Consider the following 23,130-nt stretch of genomic DNA (forward strand, 5'->3'; position numbering starts at 1 on the left):
AAGAGGATCTATCAAACAAAATTTCTCAAGAAGTTGCTTCATAGTTTTACAAGTTTTATAATGGAAAGATAACAATACATTAAAAAATTAAGGCTAAACAAAAGCTAGTTAATGGTTTGTTGCGCCAAAAAGAGTGGTGCTTTCTCAATTGTTTTTGAGTTAAAACACCAGTCCTGAAGAAATTCAAAGGAGATACATCTGCAGCAGCTGCTTTACTCAATTCCTTTGCAGCACAATTTGCTGTGGCTGTTGGCACCGAGGATTAATTAGAATATACTTAAATCACAGTATAATGGAAATTAATACTAAATTCATCCACCGATATTCCAAAATAGAATCTCATTTTTTTCACAAATCATAGTTTGATCCCCAGGACTTGAGGAGAAATCTACAAAGCCCTGGATGCCTCCGCAATAACTTTCTACACTTCGTAGTATTTTATGTAATAATCACTTAATATTTTAGAATGACTAAATTACTAAATGTTAAACACTTACTAATTACCTTGACCACCACGATAGAACCTAGTGACCCGAGGACTTCGGGCAAATAAAGAGGAGATACAAAAATATTGTTATGGAAGATGGTAGGTTCATTTTTTATACTACAATGTAAGAACTCATTTTTCAGAAATTGTAGTTTGGTTTCTCGTAACTCGAGGATTATGGGTGAATAAAAGGGACATAAAAATGTTGTTATGTGGAGACAAGATACAAGTTTTCATTCAAGAATCACGGCTTAGAAATTCTATTACATGTACAAGAACTGCTTTTTGAGTTAAAGAGAACACACAAAATCACATTTCAAAAGGTTTATATCAGCTCCTTACCGCAGCTAGCTCCTCTTCATGCTTTGGAATGAAAGCAGTATCAACCTTCCCATTTTTGAAGTCCTGTAAATAATGGTATCTTAGCATTTAGATCAGATCTAACCACTTAAGGAATAAAAAAGTTTTTCCATTTAAGGATGAGCTTTTGCCTACCTCAATGTCAAGGATGAGTTTATGGTAATCAATGGTTGTAGGAACCCCTACAGGTAAATTGGACAAGAAAATTAAAAAGGTCAAAGTGAAGATATACTCAAGATTCCAAAAGAATTCACCCCGAAAAAAAAGAAATAAGACCAAAAGAAAACAGAAGGAGACAAGTAATAGATTCCTGTGTGACACAGAAGGAAATGATAAAATATATATATATATATCTCAGCATGTAAAATCTTTAGTCACATGAACCTCAACAAATTTTTCTCTCCTTTCACCACCCCAAGAAAATAAAGATTCTGGCTAAAGATTTGTTTTGTGAAATATAATATCTACCTTTACCATGCCCTCTCTGTCTCACTATGCAACGCCATACTGCTATTCCAATGTTTCACTTTATCAAGCACATCAAAATGTACAATTTCCAACTAAAAAGCTTCCCATCATTCTTTTCTTGAAATAAAGTTTCCCATCAAATTTTAATGCCACAATATTTTTGTGATGGACCAAATGAAGCTTACAAAAATAATTCTGAAGAAAAGTGAAAGGCTTTTTCAAGGGATACACATTGTTTATGTACCTGTAATAATAGTGTCATCAAGAGCCCTCTTCATGCGTTCAATTGCTTTTTCCCTTGTTGGTGCCCACACAATTAGCTAGAATAGAGACAAAAATTGGCAAAGGTATCTATAATTATAATCTTAAATGTAAAACTGCACAAGCTGGGTTGACCAAGATCATTGGGAAGAATGTTAGCTTCAAAGTACTAAGCGTTTGCGTAAGAATGCACATCTTTTTATCCTGAATTGTATTTTATATAGCTTATTATGATTAACACACAAGATTATCAAGAGGAACCCTATATTTTCATGTGTATAACACACAATTATCAGCAGGTGGAACATGCGTGCTGTACAATTACATGTACAAAGCATATGATTGCATGAATCACCAGCTGTACATGTATGTATATGCATGTCTATGAATTATGCATGTGTCCTTTCCAAACTATAAACGTAACAAATATAAAAAGAATATGCAAGTGCGGTAGGTTATGTAACAAACCTTTCCAAGAAGGGAATCATAGCTTGGAGGAACAACATAGTCAGAATAAACATGGCTGTCCATTCTAACAAATGGACCTCCAGATGGCAAGTATGATGTTATTCTGCCTGTTATTCAAACAGAAAAAGCATTTTAAGAAAGATTGAAAATATTCACTAAGTAAACCATATAAGGAAAAAATAATTTGAGAGAGCTGCATTTTGTTTTTGGATATTTAATGTTAACAGGGAAAAAAGAAGCCATAACATGCACATCCATGTAAACCACATGCAACAGGTGCAAACATACCCGGTCCTGGTCGGAATCCTTTAAAAGCATCTTCTGCATTGATGCGGCATTCAATTGAATGTCCTCTGAGCACTATATCCTCCTAGAAAACAAAACTGAATCAGAAACTGAAATAAATTGCACTATATCAGCAGGATATTTATCTTAAGTCCAGGCAATACCTGTTTGTACCGGAGTTTTTCTCCCTTAGCAACACGTATTTGTTCCTCAATCAAGTCAACAGAGGAAATCATTTCCGTCACAGGGTGCTCAACCTGAGATGTTAATAGAAAAAGACAGGAAAGAAAAAGTTATGTAGCATAACTCCTATTATCCTCATAAAAGACACAGTTCTGCTGAGAAATTAAGTCTAACCTGGATTCGTGTGTTCATTTCCATGAAGTAGAAGGAACCTCTTTCATCCAAAAGAAATTCCACTGTTCCAACACCAATGTAACCAATTGATGCTGCTGCTGCAACTGCTGCATCACCCATGGCCTTTCGCAACTCTGAGGTCAATGCAGGAGAGGGTGCTTCTTCCAGCAGCTTTTGATTTCGCCTCTGTAAGTCATATTCAACAAACATGTTCTTTCAGTAACTTGCAATTTACAATGATAATGAAGTTAGAAAAGAAAAGAATCAAACTCCAAGGTTAGATGTTTCTGTTTTACACAAATATTTACCACATTGATCACAAAGTTAATGGCACCAACCTTTTTGTCTCAAATAGTATTGGCACGTTAACATTGAGTTTCATTCAAATTTCAATTTCATGAAATAGAGATGAGGATACAATACAAATACGATGAGAATTTAAAAAATTGAATTTTATTTTCAATTAAAATGAGGCATTTTGTGATTTCTTCCTTAACAGTTGGAAGAACAATCTATAGTTGTGAAGCTGAAGTTATAAATAAAGTTGATTCAACTATGCACTAGGTGTATAAATTGCGACTAACTTCTACATATTAAATAAATAAAATCTAAGAATTGAATGAGAATAAAATAAACTTGGACCAAACACAATGTAAATGCAATAAACTTTGAAACAATGACCACTAATGCAGGTATACATTGGAGATTAAAAGGATTTATGAACCCTTCAAAACTGAATATAAATTCAGTCTGATGAACCTTTTCCCTCGGTTGAGTCTAACTCACAGACCTCGTCCTGCTTTCATGCAAGTGCAACCTTAGGGCTCAGCCAAAGAAGAGAAACAGATAAAACTTCATTATCCTATTCCATAATTTGCCTCAACTAGAATCTTTTTTTGAAATGTTGCCTCAGAGAATCTATAAGAATTTTATCTTTTTAAGACCAGTACTTTTCAAATGTTTCATTTTAGGACCTGCCTGCCACTTTTATGATAAATTTAGATACGTGAAGGATGTAATGATAAATTTAGATATGTGAAGGATGTAACACTTAATTTCAATATATTTATGAGAAAAAATTAATCTTCGGTTCTAATTTGAGACATTAAGAAAGTAAATGTCCTAAAACGCAATTCAAAAGATAAATTCCTTGTTTGAGATAGTGATAAAAGTCCTTGTGACTTTTAGGTAATTTATTCATTTTTCCCTTGTTTTTTGAAATAATTAATTTTTCCCTCTATTTTTTCCCAACGGAATGGAAAAGGAACCATGATTGACAAGTGTACCTCAGATATATAAAGGGAGAACCTGAGCCCGAAATTAGTTTGGCATGCTATAAGAGTATACATATAAGGAGAAGACAAAAGTGATAAGCATACCTGGATGCTGCAGTCACGCTCTCCAAAATGAACAACATTGCCATATTTATCTGCAAGAACCTGAGAAACCAAGTACATGCAAGGTCAATCAATTAGATGAAATGCGTATGAATGACAAAGGAAAAAGAATATAATTAACCAAATGGAAAATGGTTAAAATGGTCCAATTAAGAACAAAACGAAATAGGGTAAGGTATAGAGCTAGTGAAAACATTTTTTAACTTTTCTGTTTTCAGTTTTCATCCGAATAGCAGGTGACTCTAAGAGATCCCACAAATCCCAGCTTCACCAAAAAAAATGCCTTCCAAAATGTCTCCACGTGAGCACAGAGGTATATAGTCATATGCTTCCAGTGGCGGAGCCAAGATTTCAGAAGGGGAGGAGAAAAGATCAGCTGCCCAAATATTATTTTTTTCCTATTTTTTTCTTGAGATGAACTTAGAGGATTTTTCTTCCTATTCTTATTATCCTATGTCTTTTAGTGTATTATGTTTGCATCTCATATTAAAAAGTATGTGTTACACTTTTGCTTCTATGAATTGTTGAATAAGCATTTATGAGCATATCCAGTTAGCTGAGAATCTTAACTTAGTTTGGATCTCAAAGCATACAGGCATGAGAAAGAAAAACTGAAGAGATACTTCAAAAGTATCTTTTATAAAAGATACTGATTTTCCTTTTCATTCTTTACCACATTTGGAGATACAAACTGGGTCTAAATTAGGCAACTTATAACTATAAAAGTTCAAAAGTAAAGAATTCTGGCTAATTCAAGATTCTGTATCACTGAGGCATCTAAAATGTCACATGTAGACAAGTCTGTCTTCTTACTTTTTATAGGGTTTAGTTACATGTTCTCAAGAAACCATCAATGAAAATAAAAAGCACAAAAGAAGAAATATTTTAAACCAAAACAAACACCAAAATTACCTGGAACTCAATATGTCTAGGATTTTGGATGTATTTTTCCAAATAGACTCCATCATTTCCAAATGCTGCAGCAGCCTCGCTCTTAGCTTGCTGCAAACAATGGAACCAAACCAAATTCAATGATAAGAAACATACTTTGAACAGCACATAGAAGTTCTGTTCAGATCAGAGTAATATGTCGTCTAATTTGTGATCCTCTGATACAAAATTTACAGAAATAAATTGAAATAATCATATTCTTGTAAAGTGATGGCATAAGCAATCAGCTCTGTCCAGAGAAGAACTGTAACATGAAAACATATACTCAATGTCATTAGTTTCTCAGAGGATCAAAAAAGCCAGGTAACATGACAGTTTGAGTTTATCATGAAGAGTTTAGCAAGCTTCACAAGTTGTCAGTAATTACCAACTAATTAGCATGTGTATCCATATCTACTTAAAAAAAAAAAAGCAATTTTTGAATACTATTATAGGATCCACTTGCCCTTGCAGGTTATACCTGTAGTAACTTCACAAACTCATCCGGTTCTTTAGCTAGACGCATTCCACGTCCTCCACCACCTGCTGTTGCCTTGAAATCATAGAATTTTTGTCAGGTGAGAGAAATCCTGATGTTGTTTTCGAATATAATATTTCTTTTTACTTGTATGCTTCACTTGGTTGCAGGTATGAGTTTAGAATGGGAAACTATCCTAAGATTGTAACCACACCAACAAAACTCTGTCATAAAATTGGAATTTTTATACTTTTCATCCATTCTTCAGTTTTCCCCACTTTTTTATAGGAAAAAGCATGTTTTCGGCACTTAAATTAAGTGCTAGCAGGAAAAAAAAATCAGAAACTCTACAAAAGAAAAATCACCATCTTCCACTTTCTCCTCAAATTAGAAGGCTGACTACAAAAAACAATTCTCATAATTGAGCAGAACTGATAGCAGACGCAAATTACTTTTTGAATTTGCACTATGTTTAATCACAGAAAAACTACACATGCTTGTCGAGAACAAAACAGCAGGAGCAAAACAAAACAGGCAGGTGTAACGGCAAAGAAAAAATTTTCGAGGAAATGCCACAATTTTCCCTATAGGTTTGCATATTGATAAAGTTAAATTAAGAAAATCCAGGAAAGCAAAATAGACAGGGAAGCTGAAACATATAAGATTACCAAAGAACAAAAGCTAAATGCCAAAATTCTCCCCTTTTTTTAAATAAAGCCAAAAGTCTCCCCATAAATTTGCATTCTGGTAAAAAAGTTAGATTAAGGAAATCCAAGAAAGCAAAATAGTAGAGAAGCTAAAATATATAAGACTACCAAAGAACAAAAGCTTGAGCTGCTGGGGAAAAAAAACCCAAATCTTAGTACTAAAAAGTTACTGTAAGTTTGATCACGAACAGTTGATATACGTGTGACACATCAAATGAGTTAAAAATAGAGGCAGATGAACGTAAAGTAGGAATAGATGCATAGAACTCTTTCTAAAGGTGCACTAAATTTACAGAAAAGTTCTTCATAAAACTTTATCCCAAGTTGAAAAGAAGGCTTAACCATATAGTTGATTTGAAACTTTCAAACACTTTGAAGAAATACCATACTGCATTCGGGTTTGCGAAGTTGTAAATCACTACTTCAAAAGCCATTTCAAATTAGAAGGGTATCAAAAAATGGGAATAGCTCACCTTGATCATGACAGGATAGCCAATCTCCTGGGCAAGCCTGACTGCTTCATCTGTGCTCTGTGATTTAAAAAAATGTCCATAAGTAAATAACGTGAAATTATCTCCACAAATATTTAGATGCCTAAATGTTTTTTGATAACAAAGAAACACATTTCACTGAATGCGCATCAACAGTGTGCTGCCAGTATAACGGCAGTATGTAAGAAGCTAGAACGACAGATTAAATGCAGTACCTGTAACAATCCATCGCTTCCTGGTACAGTTGGAACACCTGCATTCTTCATTGTGTCTCTAGCAGTAGACTTGTCACCCATGACACGGATGCTATCAGGCTGGCAAAATGAAAACGAGATTATTATTTATTTGGACGAGATTACTACAACAATGCATACAAGAAATATCCCAAAAAAATATTCAAAAGCCAAAAATATCACTTATAGACTGAATCCCAAGTGAAAATAATGATAACATACTTGGACGAGATATGAACATCCCTGAAATAAATTTTACAAGGACAAAAAGCAAGGCAAGTGTAAACAAGAAGACAGTTGTGCAAATTAGATTTAGAAAAAATAGATCACTGCAGATACAATCACTAGGAGGTCACTGAATCCTCCAGGTGCAGAAAGGACTAGGACTAACTTCACTTTATGGGTAGCAAAAAAAAAAAGTGTAAAACAGCAGCTTAATAGATAGAGGCACCATTGATGAACTTCCGGGGAAATGTCAAATACAAAATAGACAAACAAGAAAATGTCAAACTGAAAGAGGACTTCATATTTGAAAACAACCAAATAAGTAATCTTGCCTCTGTAACTTTTTTTTTGTTAAACTCGCCTTTTATATAGTTAGGCCTCTTAACTTAAAAAAACAAAAGAACCTTACATTAGGCCCAATAAAGTTGATTCCATGTTCTCGGCACATTTCAACAAATACAGCATTCTCCGAAAGGAAACCATATCCAGGATGAAGCATAGTGCATCCTCGGCTAATTGCAGCCGAAAGAACATTTGGTATCACCAAATACCTGTTGAGAATTGAAATTCATCACTTACCATTATGGTACTAGATAAAGTAAAGAAACACAAAACTTGAGAATCCTAGCATTCAATCAAAAACTTTTAACTTGAGATGACTTTATGCACTCATTTTCATTTTCTTCATGAGTATGCGTTGAGAATTACTCATTTCCACGGCCCAGCAAGAAGAAGAAATATAGGATATAGCAAAAAATAGAAATGTGCCTGTGATACGCATTTTGGAAACAAATTTAGGGGAAGGGATAATGTCAAAAAGTTGAAGGAGAAAATATCAAGGGCAAGAATTAGATATATATGATAGGAGAAAAATGAAATCAGATAGAGAAAATTACAAGAACTTACGATTGATTACTTGGCGCTTCACCAATACAAACTGATTCATCAGCCAACTTCACATGAAGTGCATCCTTATCTATGGTTGAGTAAACAGCAACACAAGGTATCCCCATCTCGTGGGCAGTCCGAATAACACGAACAGCAATTTCTCCTCTATTTGCTACCAGAATTTTATCAGCTCGGCATGTAGCACCTAAAGCTCCTCCTCTTTTCTTAGCTCGACGGCTTACTTGAGCTGCCTGAGCTCTTTGTCTAGGAAAGTTGACCTTGCTTCCCAACATAAAGGTGCATTGGGAACTCCTAATACCCGATGTCCTCCCCATAAATAGGCCCTTGTTGGGGGTTGGGAAAGGAAAAGTACATCAAAAATTTATTTGAAAGAACGCAACTTAAACAAATCGAAAAGCCAAATCAATTTTACTTTCAAAAAACTTAGGGGGGGAAAAAGCCAAACAGGAGGTGGGACACTGCAAAGCGAACAGAACTTTTGTAATGATTTACACAGTTAATGATCCAACTCTCTACAAATCAACAGTTCATCTAATATAGTAGTGATAAAGAAGAGCAAAACGGCATCAAAATTCCACAATCTCCGAGGATTCACTAGAACATACAAAGGTTGCAGGTCATAGCGTAACAAAAATTCAATCTTGCACGGCGTCAAAGCACTTAAAAAAAGAATGACACGCAATCTCCAAGTCCAGAATTTTCAGCCAAAAAAGCTCGCAAAACAACTCAAAAATCTCTTCGGCGCCCATTCCAAGTGAGAATCCACAAGCCCAAACACAATGCAACAGTGAAAAGAAATTAAAACAAGGAGCAGAGTTGAGTGAGGCTTACAGGAGGAGCAGTGAGGGATTTGCACACGGTCATTGAGGAGTCCATTTTTGCCAATGCAGGAATTCCCTGATGACATTAAACCCATTTGAGCAAACACCATTATTAATCAAATTCAGAAGCCTGAAAGAAGCAAACAGAATTAGATCTAATCAGACATAGAAAGACTTAGAGCTTACCGTTTGAAATGCGAATCGAAATTCGCAGAGAGAGATAGGACGACGCAGAGGCGGAGGGTGAGAGTGAGTCGGAACAGAAGAAGGCCGGAAGATATGAAGGAAGAAAGTGTCGATGAAAACGAGGGGAGTGACCTGTTGAATGCTCCGCCTAAAATGGCTGGGGCCTCAAACCAGAGCTGGCTAGTTCTAGTCCTAGTCCCTCTCTCTCTATGCTTGGACTTTTCTCTACAGTTCTAGCTCTACATTTCATACACACATCCAATGGAATTTCGCCACGTCAACACATGACGTCAGAGACGAGCCCAAATTCATACTTGATCCAATGGTTCTACGTTCTATTATTTATATTTTTGGGTGATACGGCTAAATTATATTTTTTAAAACAATGTTCTTTAAATAAATAAAAACTTTATATTTATTAATTAATTCATATACATACACTAATTATAACATTACATTGTCTCTATATATTCATTTACAGAAATAAACCAAAAAATAGAATAACTATTTAAGATAGTGTGTGGTTTTTGTCTGATGTTAATAATAATAATAATAATAATGTGTATTTATTCAATAAAAGTGGTTTCATTTCATCATAAATAATTTTGTAATCCAAAATAAAAATCAAATAGAAATGAAGATGATCAAACCGGAGAAGAGTTATATGTTTTTTTTTTTAGTAATTGTTAATATTTTCATATTGGATAATAGATTAATTAATTAATTAATTAATTAAACAAGAGTAGGAGGATGTTGGTTTAACTATAACTTACCTATATTCCCTTGAAAACAATTTACCCATATATATATGTGTATGTATGTATGTATGTGGTCTATGACATATATTACATATATATATGTGTGTGTGTGTGTGTGTGAGACTCTATGTACTCCCTCTCTTGCAATTTTGATTTCAGTGGTTGGCGTTGCACAGATTTCACTAATGATCAATATAAGCCCTTCACCCTATCTACTATTCTTGCCTTCCTCATCTGAATGAGCATTCAAATATATATATATATATATATGTATAATGTTCCTAAAAAAGTACATATATAATGCCCTAAAGAACCCTCTTTTACAATAATTAAGTTCTATTTACTACAATAATTAAATAATTATGTCCAACATCAAATATAAATAGAGATATAATCCTCTCAATATTAAATATATTAGTTATTTTAATAAAAGTTCTTATATTTTATTAATTAGATATATATACTTATCAATTATAACATAATATCATAATGATTATATAATCAAAAAATGAATAATGATTAGATTTGTTTATTTAGAGTGTGAATAAATTTATTTGAAAAATATCAACTTTTTGATCTCTAATTTTTGACCAACTAGTTGGTATTTATTTTGTGGGATAAAGATTATAATATTTACTAAGAACAAAAAAACATTGGGTAACTAAAGAAAAATAAATTGAATTTACATAAAAGTATACCAGCGCCAAGATGAACATAAAGTTTATATTATAATTTTTTTACTTATATATATATATATTATATTATATTATATTATATTGGTGTATAAGACCCATCGCTCGTCCAGCCTACCTACCAACTTCCAAAATTTCACACTTCCTCCTCCTACACACCCTGATTCTATTTCAAGCCCATGGATTCACTCAAAACCATTAGTCCCATTAGACTATACACACCACCAACCCTCTTCCCCCCATTTTATATATAAACACATTCAACATTTTCCCTCCAACCCATCCAGTTTCTGATCAATCTCTCTCTAACTTATTTCCTCAGCCATGGCCGTAACTCGTCACCTTCTTTCCAAGCCAATCTCTTTCGTTGCTCTCATCACCTTTTCAATTTCCTCATTGCTTCTTTTCCCATCTCAAATCTCCTCAATCACCCTCTCTTTACCTCTGCTTATCTTCTTCCTATACTCCATTTTCAACTCATCATCTTCAACCAAGCTCCCTCCTGGTCCACTCTCTGTTCCAGTCTTCGGAAACTGGCTCCAAGTTGGAAATGACCTTAACCACAGACTCCTTGCTTCCATGGCTGAAACTTACGGCCCCGTGTTCCTCCTCAAACTCGGGTCCAAAAATCTCGCCGTCGTCTCCGACCCAGAGCTCGCAGCCCAGGTTTTGCATACACAGGGCGTGGAGTTCGGCTCTCGCCCGCGCAACGTCGTGTTCGATATCTTCACCGGAAACGGGCAGGATATGGTGTTCACCGTTTATGGCGAGCACTGGCGGAAGATGCGCAGGATCATGACTCTCCCGTTCTTTACCAACAAGGTCGTGCGCCATTACAGTGACATGTGGGAGGAGGAGATGGAGCTGGTTGTTCGTGATTTGCAGAGGGACGATGATGAGAAAGGGAAGAAGAGAAGAGGGGTGGTTGTTCGGAGACGTCTGCAACTTATGCTGTATAATATTATGTATAGGATGATGTTTGATGCCAAGTTCGAGTCAGAAGAAGATCATTTGTTTGTTCAGGCAACTGGGTTCAATTCAGAGAGGAGCAGATTGGCTCAGAGCTTTGAGTATAACTATGGTGATTTTATTCCTCTGCTGAGACCTTTCTTGAGGGGATACTTGAATAGGTGCAGAGATTTGCAGAAGAGGAGGCTGGCGTTCTTTAACAACAACTATGTTGAAAAAAGAAGGTAAAGCTAATGGCTATATATATATGTATATGCACGGACTAAATTATATATATGAATAGTCAACTATAACTATAACTGATCTATTGTTGTAAAAGATATAAACTTTACTCCGTATAATTTGGAAACATTTCATAAGTTTTATTTTTGCTAATTGTTTAATGATCAGGAAAATAATGGCTGCCAATAAAGAGAACCACAAGATAACATGTGCTATTGATCACATAATAGAGGCCCAACTGAAAGGAGAGATCACTGAAGAAAACGTGCTCTACATAGTAGAAAACATCAATGTGGCAGCGATTGAAACGACATTATGGTCGATAGAATGGGCAATAGCCGAGCTGGTGAACCATCCAGAAGTTCAGAAAAAAATCCGAGACGAAATTCGAGCAGTCTTGAAGAAAAATCCAGCGACAGAATCCAATCTACAAGAGCTTCCATATTTGCAGGCAGTGGTAAAGGAGACCCTCAGGCTCCACACGCCAATCCCACTTCTGGTGCCGCACATGAATTTAGAAGAAGCTAAGCTTGGTTGGTTCACAATTCCAAGAGAGTCTAAGGTGGTGGTGAACGCATGGTGGCTGGCTAATAATCCTAAATGGTGGAAAGATCCAGAGAATTTCAGACCAGAAAGATTTCTGGAGGAAGAAACCAGGACAGAAGCTGTGGCCGGAGGGAAGGTTGATTTCAGATTCTTGCCATTCGGGATGGGGAGGAGGAGCTGTCCAGGAATCATACTGGCGCTGCCAATACTGGGCCTTGTGATTGCAAAACTAGTTAGCAACTTTGAGATGAAGACTCCTCCAGGAGTAAAGAAGATTGATGTGAGTGAGAAGGGAGGACAGTTCAGCCTCCACATCGCCAAACATTCTACTGTTGTCTTCGAACCTGTTCTGTTGCCACAATAATTTGGATCCTCCAACCTTGAGTACTTTTTCGACATTAATTTCATGTTCAATTTGAGAACGGGATTGAATAACACAAACATAAGCACCTGCAAATTGTCTTTCTCCTTGGAATTGTAAAGTATAAATGCTAATGAACAAGTATAGCTCAACAATAGCTTTGAAATAAAGGACTCTAAATATAGAATGTTTGACCGTGCTGAAGTAAATGAAACACCGACTCAAATCATCTGACTTAAACATCAGATACGTAAAATAGTAGAAATCCATCTATTCTAATTCCAGGGTTCTAGCTGGAGTTAAACAGTCTCAAGTACATATCAACAATCTTAAATAAATGAGTAATTCAGGGTTTAAGCCAGTCATTAACAAAATGTATTCTCCTTACAGGAGCGTATCATCTAAACCCATTAACAGCAACTACAAATCCAACTTGAACAAGAAGCAGGATATTTGTTCATGTCTCCAAACTCAGTTCACTTGCGGTGCAAGCACTGAAGTCAAACTCAGACTTGCTACATAAATGCTCACAACTCGAACTCAGAACAATGCTTTGGAGTATGCAACTCATTGCAAACCCACAGCATCTATTTCATGAATGAAAAACATAGACAAAACTTGGGGGGGGGGGGAACGGGAAGGGAGAGAGAGAGAGAGAGAGAGAGAGATTCCATATTTTAAAAAAAAAAAAGGCTTTTGATATAATTCCAGGGCAACTTTTCCCTTGTGTTCTGAGGTATACAAGAAGAAGAATGAATCAAAAGCTATGAATCATACATATACAACAAAGCTTTTGAAAAGAGATTGATGCTATAGTAATGAGGGGGAGGAGCCGGGAGAAGGAGAAACCTACCTACCTATAGCACATTTTACAACTGGCTACAGATAAATATATTTGCTAAAGAACAATATCATGAGGGTTTCAATTTCACAAGCAACACCTGCCGAAAGAATTTTAGAGATAAAGAGAATTTGCAAACATGATTCCTCTGCGGAGGCTTTCACTGGCTCCAGCAAACTTGCTCTCCAAATTGACTTCTCCCACGGCAGCAGCAGCAGCTCGCAACTGAAAAATAACGACGCAGTAAAAATAAAGGAAATGGCAAGGAAAATAATTTGCTTTGATTCTCAAATAAACTAAAACTTTGGTGCAATTGCCAAGAAAAAAAAGTGAAGATAGCCTTGCTTATTTACCTGGTTCAAAAACTCATCAAGCCTTCTTGCACTTCTGATGATACTGCCCTCAAATATGTCAGTCATCTGAATAACTTCTGCAAAACTTGCACCCTGATGAAAATGGTGTTAAAAAAATTGGGTCAAGATTAAAATATTATATAAAAACAATGAAAACTTATGCAAAAATTGAACCAGATCCAACTAAGGAAGGAAGTCTTGATACTAAAACTAAGAAAACCAAAGTGCAGCGTAACAGAGTTGTCGTGTTGTTCATAAACTCGCCTCCAGCCTTATTTTTACCTGAGATTAGCTGAGGGTCTCACCTAAATAAACAAAGAGCAATTGCAATCCTTAAACTACATGCAACCAATTATTTTCCAATGGAAAATCCTAACCTTTGACCAACAGTAAATGACATCCATCAAGAATGGCCTCACAGTTGATTCCACATACTCTTCAACATTTATTTCCAATTTGCATTCGTGTTGTATCTGCAACCATACAGAAGCATTACTAACCAGAATACAAGTACAACAAAAAATTAAATTAAAAAGAAGCACCTCCGCTATCTTTCTCGCACTATCCTGAAGCTGCTGCAATGGTTTAGCAAGCTCTGTTCTCAAATTTATTTGCTCACTTGATTTGTCAACAGGAATGAAACAACTTGCAAGGGCTGCAACTTGGTGGTGATCAAGATCATTGAAAGTCCCTGGTTAAAAATTCATACAAACAAGTTACATCTAGCCAGAATCAATATCATGTTGCCTGCTGCAATAGGAATGTCATACCAACTCCAAGGTCCAGTACAGTTCATGCATGAATCAGGTTGTCAGGCAACCTAAATTGGCTTTGTGAGCTTCAAATGTATACGATACTTATATCTATACACCGAAAGTATAACCAATTACGATTTGAAACCAATAACTGAGCATAGCAAAATTGGTTCAGCTATTCTTATTTCTTTTATTTTTCTCCCTTTGCCCTTTGAAGGGTACAAGTTTAACCAAAAGTCCTAAACGTGGCACCTAACTTACACTGGTAGCATGCAGGAAAAGGTATGTTCTAATCTTAGAGTTGCAAGGATATCAGCACTCTGCTTTTCATAAACCACAACTTCAGGAAGGTCAGCCACGTCATTACTGCATGAATGAGTTTCTTATAACTATGCAATAAGTACTTCAATGGATTCTGTACAGTTTTCCTTGGTGGCACATCTTGGGTTAGGTGCCTCTCAATTATATATTATTTTTCTTCTTAAAAGAAATACTGGAAAGATGATTTACCATTGAACATCAGCTCAGTAACAAGTAGTTCATCTCCTGTGTCAATCAAGCAGGCTGCCCGTCCCTTTAACTGGACAACACCATCAGCATCAACATGGCCAAGCTTCTTCAGGACACGCGAACGATTCCTGAGTTCATCTCGGAACTTGTGAAGCTGCAAAGACCATGAAGAGAAGAAAGTAGAAATATTAAAGCCTTTCTATGGAACAAAACCCACATGCATCTTCAAATAAGAATTGATATATATCTATTTTTCAATAAAGGGGAGATTTATCAAACATGTGCAAACATTATCAGAAATTATCAGAGAGATAATAAGTTTTTATGTAAAAAATATTCACTATTAATAAATCTGATATTACATGAAATAGATGCAGAATTTTTATCAGTCATCTAGTAAACATATTCTTGCGAAGCATCCAGTACACACAGATCCACCTTCTAGTATAGTCATGACTGATAGGATGATTATCCAAGGAAAATACCTGGGAATCACGCATTTTAGTCTTAAGCTGTTGAATTTCATGGTTAACCTCTGCTTTCCTTCGGAAACTTAATATCTGATTCTCATCTTGAGACTGCAGCATGTCAAATAGAGAAAAGTGACAGGTGCTAGTCAGATAAATCTTTGAGACAACTAATAGCTTAACAATTCACTTCTCAAAGGAGCACAATGCTCAGTGTGTTAAAGATTGTGATTGGAAGAGAAATCAATGAAACTGTCAAAACTATGAGAACCTTATGCAATGGATGAGCATATAACTTCTTCTCAAGTTCCTCAATTTGACTAACCAACTGGACGATCTCTGGATCTTTTATATTCATGTCCTGCAAATTAGTTTAAGAATTTGTAAGAAATTGAAGTGGCAATCTCCATTAACAAGGTCCTAATATTTTCTCTCAAAAAAAAAGGTCCATTTAGTGTTTGTGATCTTATGCCACAACCTTTTCAACATCTTGAGCTAAACTTGGAACAATATATTCCTGTATATTTTCTTACTAACAGCAAGACTAAATATTATCCTAGAAGCTACAAATGCAAAGCAAGTATCAGCGAATAAAATTATTGTTGTTGGGCAGGTTCAGGCCCGTTTTCTGTGATTGATGTTTTGTTGTAAAGATGAAATCAAGTTTCTTGCTATGAGTATAGACAAGATCTTCCTAGTCACTGCCAGCAGGCTCATAACTTCATATTCTACCACCAACAGGAATCTCCAATAAAACTAAACAAACATAAGTGTTTTAAATCTGGCTGCACGTTCCTGAGAAGAAAAGATATATCCCTAGTTTCTTGATTAAAAGAAGCTTGCCTTCACAGGATGAAGCTTTGGAAATCCTAGCGGAAACCGAGTTGCAAGCTCCTTTAGTGCAAGTAGTATGCTTTCCCTTGCTTCCAAGGGCCGAAGATCTGAAGGAACTGACAGTCTGAGTTTGCTTATGGCAGAAATCAGAGGCAGCTGAACAGGGACCTAGAAAATATGGCAATGCCTATCATAATCTTAATGGAACTAATTTAAGTTATCAACTGATGTTGTTACTTGACATGAGGATCAACCCACCACATGCATTTCACCCTTTTCTCCAGGACGGGGTGGACATGGCTTTGGCCGGGAACCATTCTCACTTGAACCAGGTGAACAATTAAGCAAAGTATCAACTATATACACCCCACCACGTGAGGCTGTTATGACTGCACCTGATGAAGGCTTTTTAACAACACTTACTACAACTCCCCAGCCCCAATCAGTTCCACCTTCCCTTATCTTGATCTGCAGATAAACCCATGTTTGTAAAATAATAGGTAAAACAATAAACACATTATCTGCACTATTAGAGAACTAAAATACAGGACCAGCATCCCAAGGCTTAAGAAGAAACTTTAAATTTTAGATCCAAACACAGACTGAAATTAAAAATTTTTTTTAAAAAAAAAGCAGTATCCAAAATTCTAGAGCACACCAAGGTGCCAAATCAGTTCAAAAAATTATAAAATAAAAGAAAAACGAAAACGAAATTCCAGAAAACAAAGAGAGAATTACCATAACTTCTTGTCTATGAAAATGAACAACTAAAAAATCAACTCAATGCTTTAGTTCAGACCTTAACAGCAACAGATCTCCTAAATAGAATCTCCTAAATAGAAATAGAGAAGTGACTCCGAAGATAATTATGGTTTCACTTTTAGAGGATCATATTGAAAGTAATATTTTCTGGATGGATTCAAACAAAGGCTGATGTAGATTTAAGTTTCACCCTTCCCCTATCTTACTAGATTATCATAAAAAGCATTTACTCCTTATCTCCGCCACATACCAGCCGGCCAGTATCAAGCAAACAAAGAACTCTTTCAGGCCTTGTAATTTCTGACATCATCTTCTTTTCATGTTGAGCTATGTCAAGTTTTAACTTATCGTATTCAGCAACCTCAGCCTGCTCAGAAGATAAAAAAGTTTATTTGCATGAACAATTCTAAAAATACAGTTAAACAGCGAGAAACAAGAATGACCTCTCCAGAAGCATCAAGGGAAGCAGCTTCATTCTCCAGCTTTGAGATTTTGTTCCCCATATCAGGTAAAGCCTGAAAAGAAGAAAGGTTGGTCAGAAATAAAGCGCCATATAACAAGAAATTAAACAAATTTGAGAAGAAAAGGTAGTCAAAACCTTTTCATACTGAAATTGGTGGAATGAATTCTTTATCACATGTTCAGCTGTAAATTGGCCTTCAGCACGGCTCATCAAATTCAAAATAGAATAGTAACTCAGTCTGAATGTACTCACTAAAGGAGCTGGTTTACCCAAAACCATGTCTTTCAGTGTATTCATCTCCATCTGGTAAAGATCACCACCAAAACATTGATATGATGAAACGGAAAAAAAGAAATTTTTAAGTCTTGTTTAGAAGACAGCAGCTAAACACTGTGACATACTGCATGCCTCAAAACTAGACATTAGCTTTCTTAAAACACGAACAGTATATAATGGCAGAAAAGTGTTAATAGCAACTGTTCACTGAATATCAATAAATGACACATTACCTGCTCATCGATCATTATTATGCAAATACCACGCTCATCTTTGCCACGACGCCCAGCCCTTCCACTCATCTGCACGCATTAGATGACAGCTCTAGATTATGATCATGACATACTGGTCTATCTTTCCTCGTGATAAAAGCAACAAATTCTTCACTCACCTGAATATACTCACCGGACCCAATATACCGATGACTATCACCATCCCACTTCCTAACAGCAGTAAACACGACTGTTTTTGCAGGCATGTTTAACCCCATTGCAAACTGTCAAAAAAGTTGTCACAAAATTATTTGACATTAATTATAGAGAAGAGAAGTCATGTAAACAACAATCACTATTCTGATGAAAAGAGAAGGAAAAAAAAAACTGATGTGTGGAGGTGATCTTACTGTCTCTGTGGCAAAGAGGGCCTTCACAAGGCCTTCCTGGAAAAGAAGTTCTACCAATTCCTTAATAACTGGAAGAAGGCCAGAATGATGAACAGCAATTCCTCGCTTAAGTAGTGGCAACATTAACTCAATAGCAGGTAAGGTTCTGTCTTCCTCATTCAAGCATTGTATAGCATTTGTAAAAACCTGTTCTACAACCTCTTTCTCATCCTGTGTATTAAAATCAAGCTTGGACATAGACATTGCATGCTGTTCGCACTCTCTTCTACTAAAGCTGAAGATTATGACAGGTTGAAATTTCCGTTCCATTATCATCTGAGACACCAAAAACACTCCAAGTCAAACATTGAGGACCAAATGCAGAATATAATCACAACATTGGATATTTGCAGGAAGAACCAAAGATTGGTAACTTAGCACTCTCTGTTTGACAGGAAAAGTACAACTTTATCATAAAAAGACACTAAAAATATGAAACACCAATTCAAGGCAAATAAAAATTGGTTAATTTCAGAAGTAGCCTGTAGCGGCAAAAAAGAAGGCACTTCCATTCATCTAAAGTTGGCAATTTCTTGATCCGCCATAGCAACAAGAGAACAAAGAAGGCAGCATCGGAGACCTGCTAACATCGAATAACTCCTTAGCAACATTTGTAGATGAGAATTCATATTTTTTTAAAGAAAAGAAAAAACCAGTTTGCTCTTAGTCATAAATCCCATGTGTCATATTTCCAGTTAACCTTTTTAAAGAGAAGAAGAAGAAGAAGAATTACATGACTCGTATTTGGGTGGCACCTCCATGGTGCCAGTTAACTAATTATTTACCAACCCTGCTTACCAGAAAAAAAAAATTTTGAAATAATTTTTACCAGAAAAAAATTATTTGGAATCCAGTTATTTTACTACCAAAGCCAAGTTCTCGCCTACATCCTGATCACTGCTTAAAATGTCTTACCATAGTTTTTAACGTCCATAAAAGTGATTTAGAAGAAGTGAAAACTCCAATGTTACATTTCTAAATAATCATAAATTTCTACCAGAGCATTTGGATTTTCCCAGAAGATCACTCGTGCATAACAGTGTTGTCAACAGGTGAAATTTCAATGGAAAATCATTCATCAGAATTTTAGTAGAAAATATTCAAGTGGCAACAACTTTTATCAAAGAAAAACAAATCATTGAACTTAGTTCTTTTCTGGAGACCCCCACAAAATCTTTCACAAAGTCTTTAACTTCAAATAGCGCTGGTCTCCATCTATCACTAGATTTACAATTAGATAAAAAAAAATTGTATAGTATAACGCCTCATGTTCAAACACCACTGACTTTCAAAACCCTTAAACTCAAATTGCTAGTAGTAAGTGACTTGAATCCTTACAAAAGACTCACCAATCTTGTATGAGCTAGAGATACCACAACAATTCCTACTTGTCCTCTGGAACCCTCATAAAGACCACACAAAAAAAACAATCACTAGCAAGAGGTCCAAGATCAAACTAGCACGGAAAACCTAGCTAATATAGGCTTTAATTCCATCTGTTATATCCTAACTCAAACACCACTAGCTCAGCAGCAAAACCAACAGTCCTAACAACCATAAGTCAAGTTCTTAATAATAAGTGACTTGAATCCTTATTGACAATCAAATACTTAATGTGCGACAAGAATATTGCAAACAGATTATAAAGGAACCAATGCCTCAGTTGAATCTTAATTTAAGGTAGTTGATGAAGTTTGAATTATTTTTAAGCTCTTGATTCTAGTGAAAACTTCTACTAATAACCTAACAATATCACAAAAGAATGTAAAAGAAGACAAAAAATCAGATTAAAAATCCATATAGGGATGTCGCCTATATGTGAAGAGGAAGGAAACACTAGATAAGCACCATTTCGATACATCAGGGCTAAAAAAAGGGTAATTGCCCATCAGCATAATGGTACAAAACTAAACAGAAGTGGTAATCAAGCAAATAAGTTCAACAAATAATAACAATTCAAATAAGATAAACAACTGAAAACAGAGGAAATACCTTCACAATTTTGTATATATCAGAACCCCCAGAGCCGCTCCCGCCTTTTGCAAGCCTTCCACTAGCTTTTCCATTTGCACCCTTAATTTTAGTAACCAACTTTTGCTTTGAAAATGTATCCTGCAGCTTCACAAAATTATCCTCCCTAAACTGCTCATTTTCATCAACCACAAGATACAATCCAATCCCACCCATAGGAAAAACATAATGCTGCAGCGGAGTTGGCCTAAAATCTGTATACACCACGTGGCATGGCTGTTTGTGCAAATGACAAATCCATTCTGCAAACTCTGTGGCATTTGACATTGTTGCCGAAAGAAAAACCATCTTAATAGCTGGAGGCAAAAATATTATACTCTCTTCCCAAACAACCCCTCTTTCCCTATCCTTCATATAGTGAATTTCATCAAAAATTACCCAAGCAACTTCCTTCAAAACCTCTGACCCCCTATAAAGCATCCCTCTCAGAATCTCTGTTGTCATAACCAAACAACTGGCATTAGGAGATAGTGTAACATCACCAGTCATCAACCCAACATCTTGAAATTCATGATGTAGCTCCCTATACTTTTGGTTACTCAAAGCTTTCAATGGTGAAGTATATATAACCCTCTGCTTATCTCTGAATGCCATTGCAATTGCATATTCAGCCACTGCAGTTTTACCGGCTGATGTATGTGCAGAGACCAAAACCGACTCGTTTCTTTCGAGGCATGCCAATGATACTTTCTGAAATGGATCAAGCTCAAAATTGTAGGTTTTAGCCATCTCCCCGTTGTACACTGGATTTGAAAGGGTCCCATGAACAGATTCGTCTTTGGTAGAAGTATAACCGCTTGGAACAGCAACCTCATGTACACAAGTGCGTGATAGATTTCTTCTTTTTGAAGCAGATTCTTGCTTTGGAGAATCTGATAGCTCTGATTTTTCAGGTGATCTCCGCTTACCTAATGAAGATGATTCTTCCTCCATAATAATGTTCCAATACTATCCTCAAGCAGAAATTTGTCCAATCTTATCCACAAAATTATTCACTGCGTGTTTCTGCGAAAAAAATCATAAAGAAACGCTTAAAAAATCTTGATCTTGGAAGCATTATAAACTGTTAAAACCAAAAAAAGGAAGTAAGTTGAAAGGAAAACAAGGAAAATAATCCTGCACATTTACAGTATCATAAAGAAACGCTTAAAAAAGAACGGATTGTTCTCGGTCAAATCATATTATGAAACCCTTGTGGGTTTGGATGACGGCATTACAATCCCTTTTCTGGCAAAACAAATATGGAAGATTAATGCTCCACCTAAGACTGCTTTCTTTGCGTGGAAAGCCAGTAGGAGTGCCATTTTAACCATTGATTGCTTGAGGAAAAGAGGTCAAGTGCTGGTTAACTGTCGCTATATGTGTAAAAGCCAGGTTGAGACATGTAACCATCCACTATTTTTTTGCCCGGCTGTTCAACATATTTGGTCTATGATCTATGGGCCTGTTGGGGGTTCATTAGGTGAGGGCTGGGTCTGTTAGGGAGGAGATTTGGGTGTGGCAGGTGATGGGTTGGAATTTTAATTCTTTAGTCTAATTCCGTTGACTATTTTTTGGATTATTTGGAAAGAAAATAATAGAAGAGCTTTTGATGGGGTAGAAAGCAATTCGTGTAGAATTAGAGATGGATGGTTTCACTTGTTGGTGCTTTAATTTTGGGGCATGATATGTATAGGATGGAAGATTTTGGGTATATGATTGATTGCCTAACAAACATATAATTTTTTATACATGGTTTGCACCCCCTAGGTGCTTTGTTAATAGATTTACACTTTCTATTTCAAAAAAAAAGTATTAAAATCATCCGGTTTGTTATCAAGTTATAGACCCATTAATCGTAAAAGAGCTACTCTATTAATCAATGCTCATTATTTTAAGCTCAGATAAACAAAATCTGCAAGCTGCAAAATATAATCCGTAGCTCCCTTCAACTGAGGCATTACAATTACAACAATAAAACCAAAACAGGGAACGAAAAATTTCGGTGTTTCCTTCTTTTTCCCTTTGAAATTATAATATCGTATCCTCATAACTTAAAATCATCAATATCAAAAACCTCTCCTTGAACTTCCAGCAAGTTTTCAAGAGCTACAGTCTACAAGAAGTTCATAAACCATAACCCAAAAAATAGAAGAACATATTCTGCAGCGAAATACTAAACCAAATAATCAATTCACTATGAACCTTAAAGCAAAGGAAAAAAAAAAAAGGAAGACAAGAACAAGCTAACCTTAGCGCGAGAAGAGGAAAGAAACTCACACTCGCAAACTGGTGTCAGCAGCGTCTACCCAGAACAATGCAAAGCCTAAAATTATTCAGCAAAGTTAAGGTTTTTCTTTGTTTGGTTACTGAGGAAGTACGTGAAAGAAAGAAACTCGAATGATGGACGAAGAAAATTATAGAACTAAGAAAGAACGAGTTATGTATTAGGGTTTTGTGCCCGAAAGAGAAACACAAACAAGGCCCAGTTTTTTTTTTGAAGCAACCGGTAGACTTTTAGCCCACAAACAGAAATCCAAAAATATTATACATTTTTTATTGAATTTAATTATATAAAGTTTTATAA

At 35.8% G+C, this 23,130-nt stretch overlaps 3 protein-coding genes across 4 annotated transcripts; 1 reads left to right on the top strand and 2 right to left on the bottom strand.

Annotated features, from left to right (window-relative positions):
- Positions 1 to 639: 639 nt before the first annotated feature.
- CAC2 (acetyl Co-enzyme a carboxylase biotin carboxylase subunit) lies at positions 640 to 9,198 on the bottom strand. The gene is made up of 16 exons (XM_022035771.2): positions 9,064 to 9,198; positions 8,888 to 8,953; positions 8,054 to 8,379; positions 7,557 to 7,698; positions 6,905 to 7,003; positions 6,672 to 6,728; positions 5,495 to 5,566; positions 4,996 to 5,085; positions 4,066 to 4,125; positions 2,687 to 2,872; positions 2,494 to 2,586; positions 2,333 to 2,414; positions 2,045 to 2,151; positions 1,560 to 1,635; positions 983 to 1,029; positions 640 to 892 (listed from the first exon to the last, which is right to left on the bottom strand). Exons 2-16 carry the CDS (start codon positions 8,930 to 8,932, stop codon positions 818 to 820), a joined length of 1,557 nt encoding a protein of 518 aa, XP_021891463.2. The 5' UTR covers positions 8,933 to 8,953; positions 9,064 to 9,198; the 3' UTR covers positions 640 to 817.
- Positions 9,199 to 10,772: 1,574 nt separating this feature from the next.
- Positions 10,773 to 12,781, top strand: LOC110809815 (cytochrome P450 CYP73A100-like). The gene is made up of 2 exons (XM_022035751.2): positions 10,773 to 11,706; positions 11,873 to 12,781. Exons 1-2 carry the CDS (start codon positions 10,838 to 10,840, stop codon positions 12,612 to 12,614), a joined length of 1,611 nt encoding a protein of 536 aa, XP_021891443.1. The 5' UTR covers positions 10,773 to 10,837; the 3' UTR covers positions 12,615 to 12,781.
- Positions 12,782 to 13,286: 505 nt separating this feature from the next.
- On the bottom strand, positions 13,287 to 22,980 carry HEN2 (RNA helicase, ATP-dependent, SK12/DOB1 protein). 2 transcript variants are annotated; one of them, XM_022035743.2, is made up of 17 exons: positions 22,824 to 22,980; positions 20,526 to 21,569; positions 18,495 to 18,809; positions 18,264 to 18,368; positions 18,106 to 18,174; positions 17,732 to 17,899; positions 17,577 to 17,648; positions 17,384 to 17,500; positions 16,630 to 16,839; positions 16,381 to 16,539; positions 15,809 to 15,898; positions 15,556 to 15,648; positions 15,071 to 15,224; positions 14,348 to 14,496; positions 14,183 to 14,278; positions 13,806 to 13,898; positions 13,287 to 13,677 (listed from the first exon to the last, which is right to left on the bottom strand). In XM_022035743.2, the coding sequence occupies exons 2-17, from the start codon at positions 21,495 to 21,497 to the stop codon at positions 13,567 to 13,569; spliced, it is 2,973 nt and encodes a 990-aa protein (XP_021891435.2). In that variant the 5' UTR covers positions 21,498 to 21,569; positions 22,824 to 22,980; the 3' UTR covers positions 13,287 to 13,566. The 2 variants fall into 2 exon arrangements, with proteins under 2 accessions (XP_021891435.2, XP_088063037.1); XM_088206911.1 differs by having other exon boundaries at positions 22,795 to 22,980.
- Between the last annotated feature and the right edge of the window lie 150 nt (positions 22,981 to 23,130).

The sequence above is a fragment of the Carica papaya genome, chromosome 7 (genome assembly GCF_054855325.1).
Source record: "Carica papaya isolate Zhongbai chromosome 7, ASM5485532v1, whole genome shotgun sequence".
In the NCBI taxonomy this organism is placed as follows: Eukaryota; Viridiplantae; Streptophyta; class Magnoliopsida; order Brassicales; family Caricaceae; genus Carica; species Carica papaya.

Bases quoted from the DNA above. Each gene is read 5' to 3' on its own strand.
- CAC2 (XM_022035771.2), bottom strand. From the start codon at position 8,932: ATGGACTCCTCAATGACCGTGTGCAAATCCCTCACTGCTCCTCCT. The intron at 2,152-2,332 runs GTATGTTTGCAC...TTTGAATAACAG, and splicing joins AGGATTCCGACCAGGACCGG to GCAGAATAACATCATACTTG. The intron at 1,636-2,044 runs GTTTGTTACATA...TCTCTATTCTAG, and splicing joins ATGATTCCCTTCTTGGAAAG to CTAATTGTGTGGGCACCAAC.
- HEN2 (XM_022035743.2), bottom strand. From the start codon at position 21,497: ATGGAGGAAGAATCATCTTCATTAGGTAAGCGGAGATCACCTGAAAAA. The intron at 18,810-20,525 runs GTATTTCCTCTG...TTGGTGTCTCAG, and splicing joins ATATATACAAAATTGTGAAG to ATGATAATGGAACGGAAATT. The intron at 14,497-15,070 runs GTAAATCATCTT...ATTTTTAACCAG, and splicing joins TACTGAGCTGATGTTCAATG to GGACTTTCAATGATCTTGAT.
- LOC110809815 (XM_022035751.2), top strand. From the start codon at position 10,838: ATGGCCGTAACTCGTCACCTTCTTTCCAAGCCAATCTCTTTCGTTGCT. The intron at 11,707-11,872 runs GTAAAGCTAATG...TTTAATGATCAG, and splicing joins AACTATGTTGAAAAAAGAAG to GAAAATAATGGCTGCCAATA.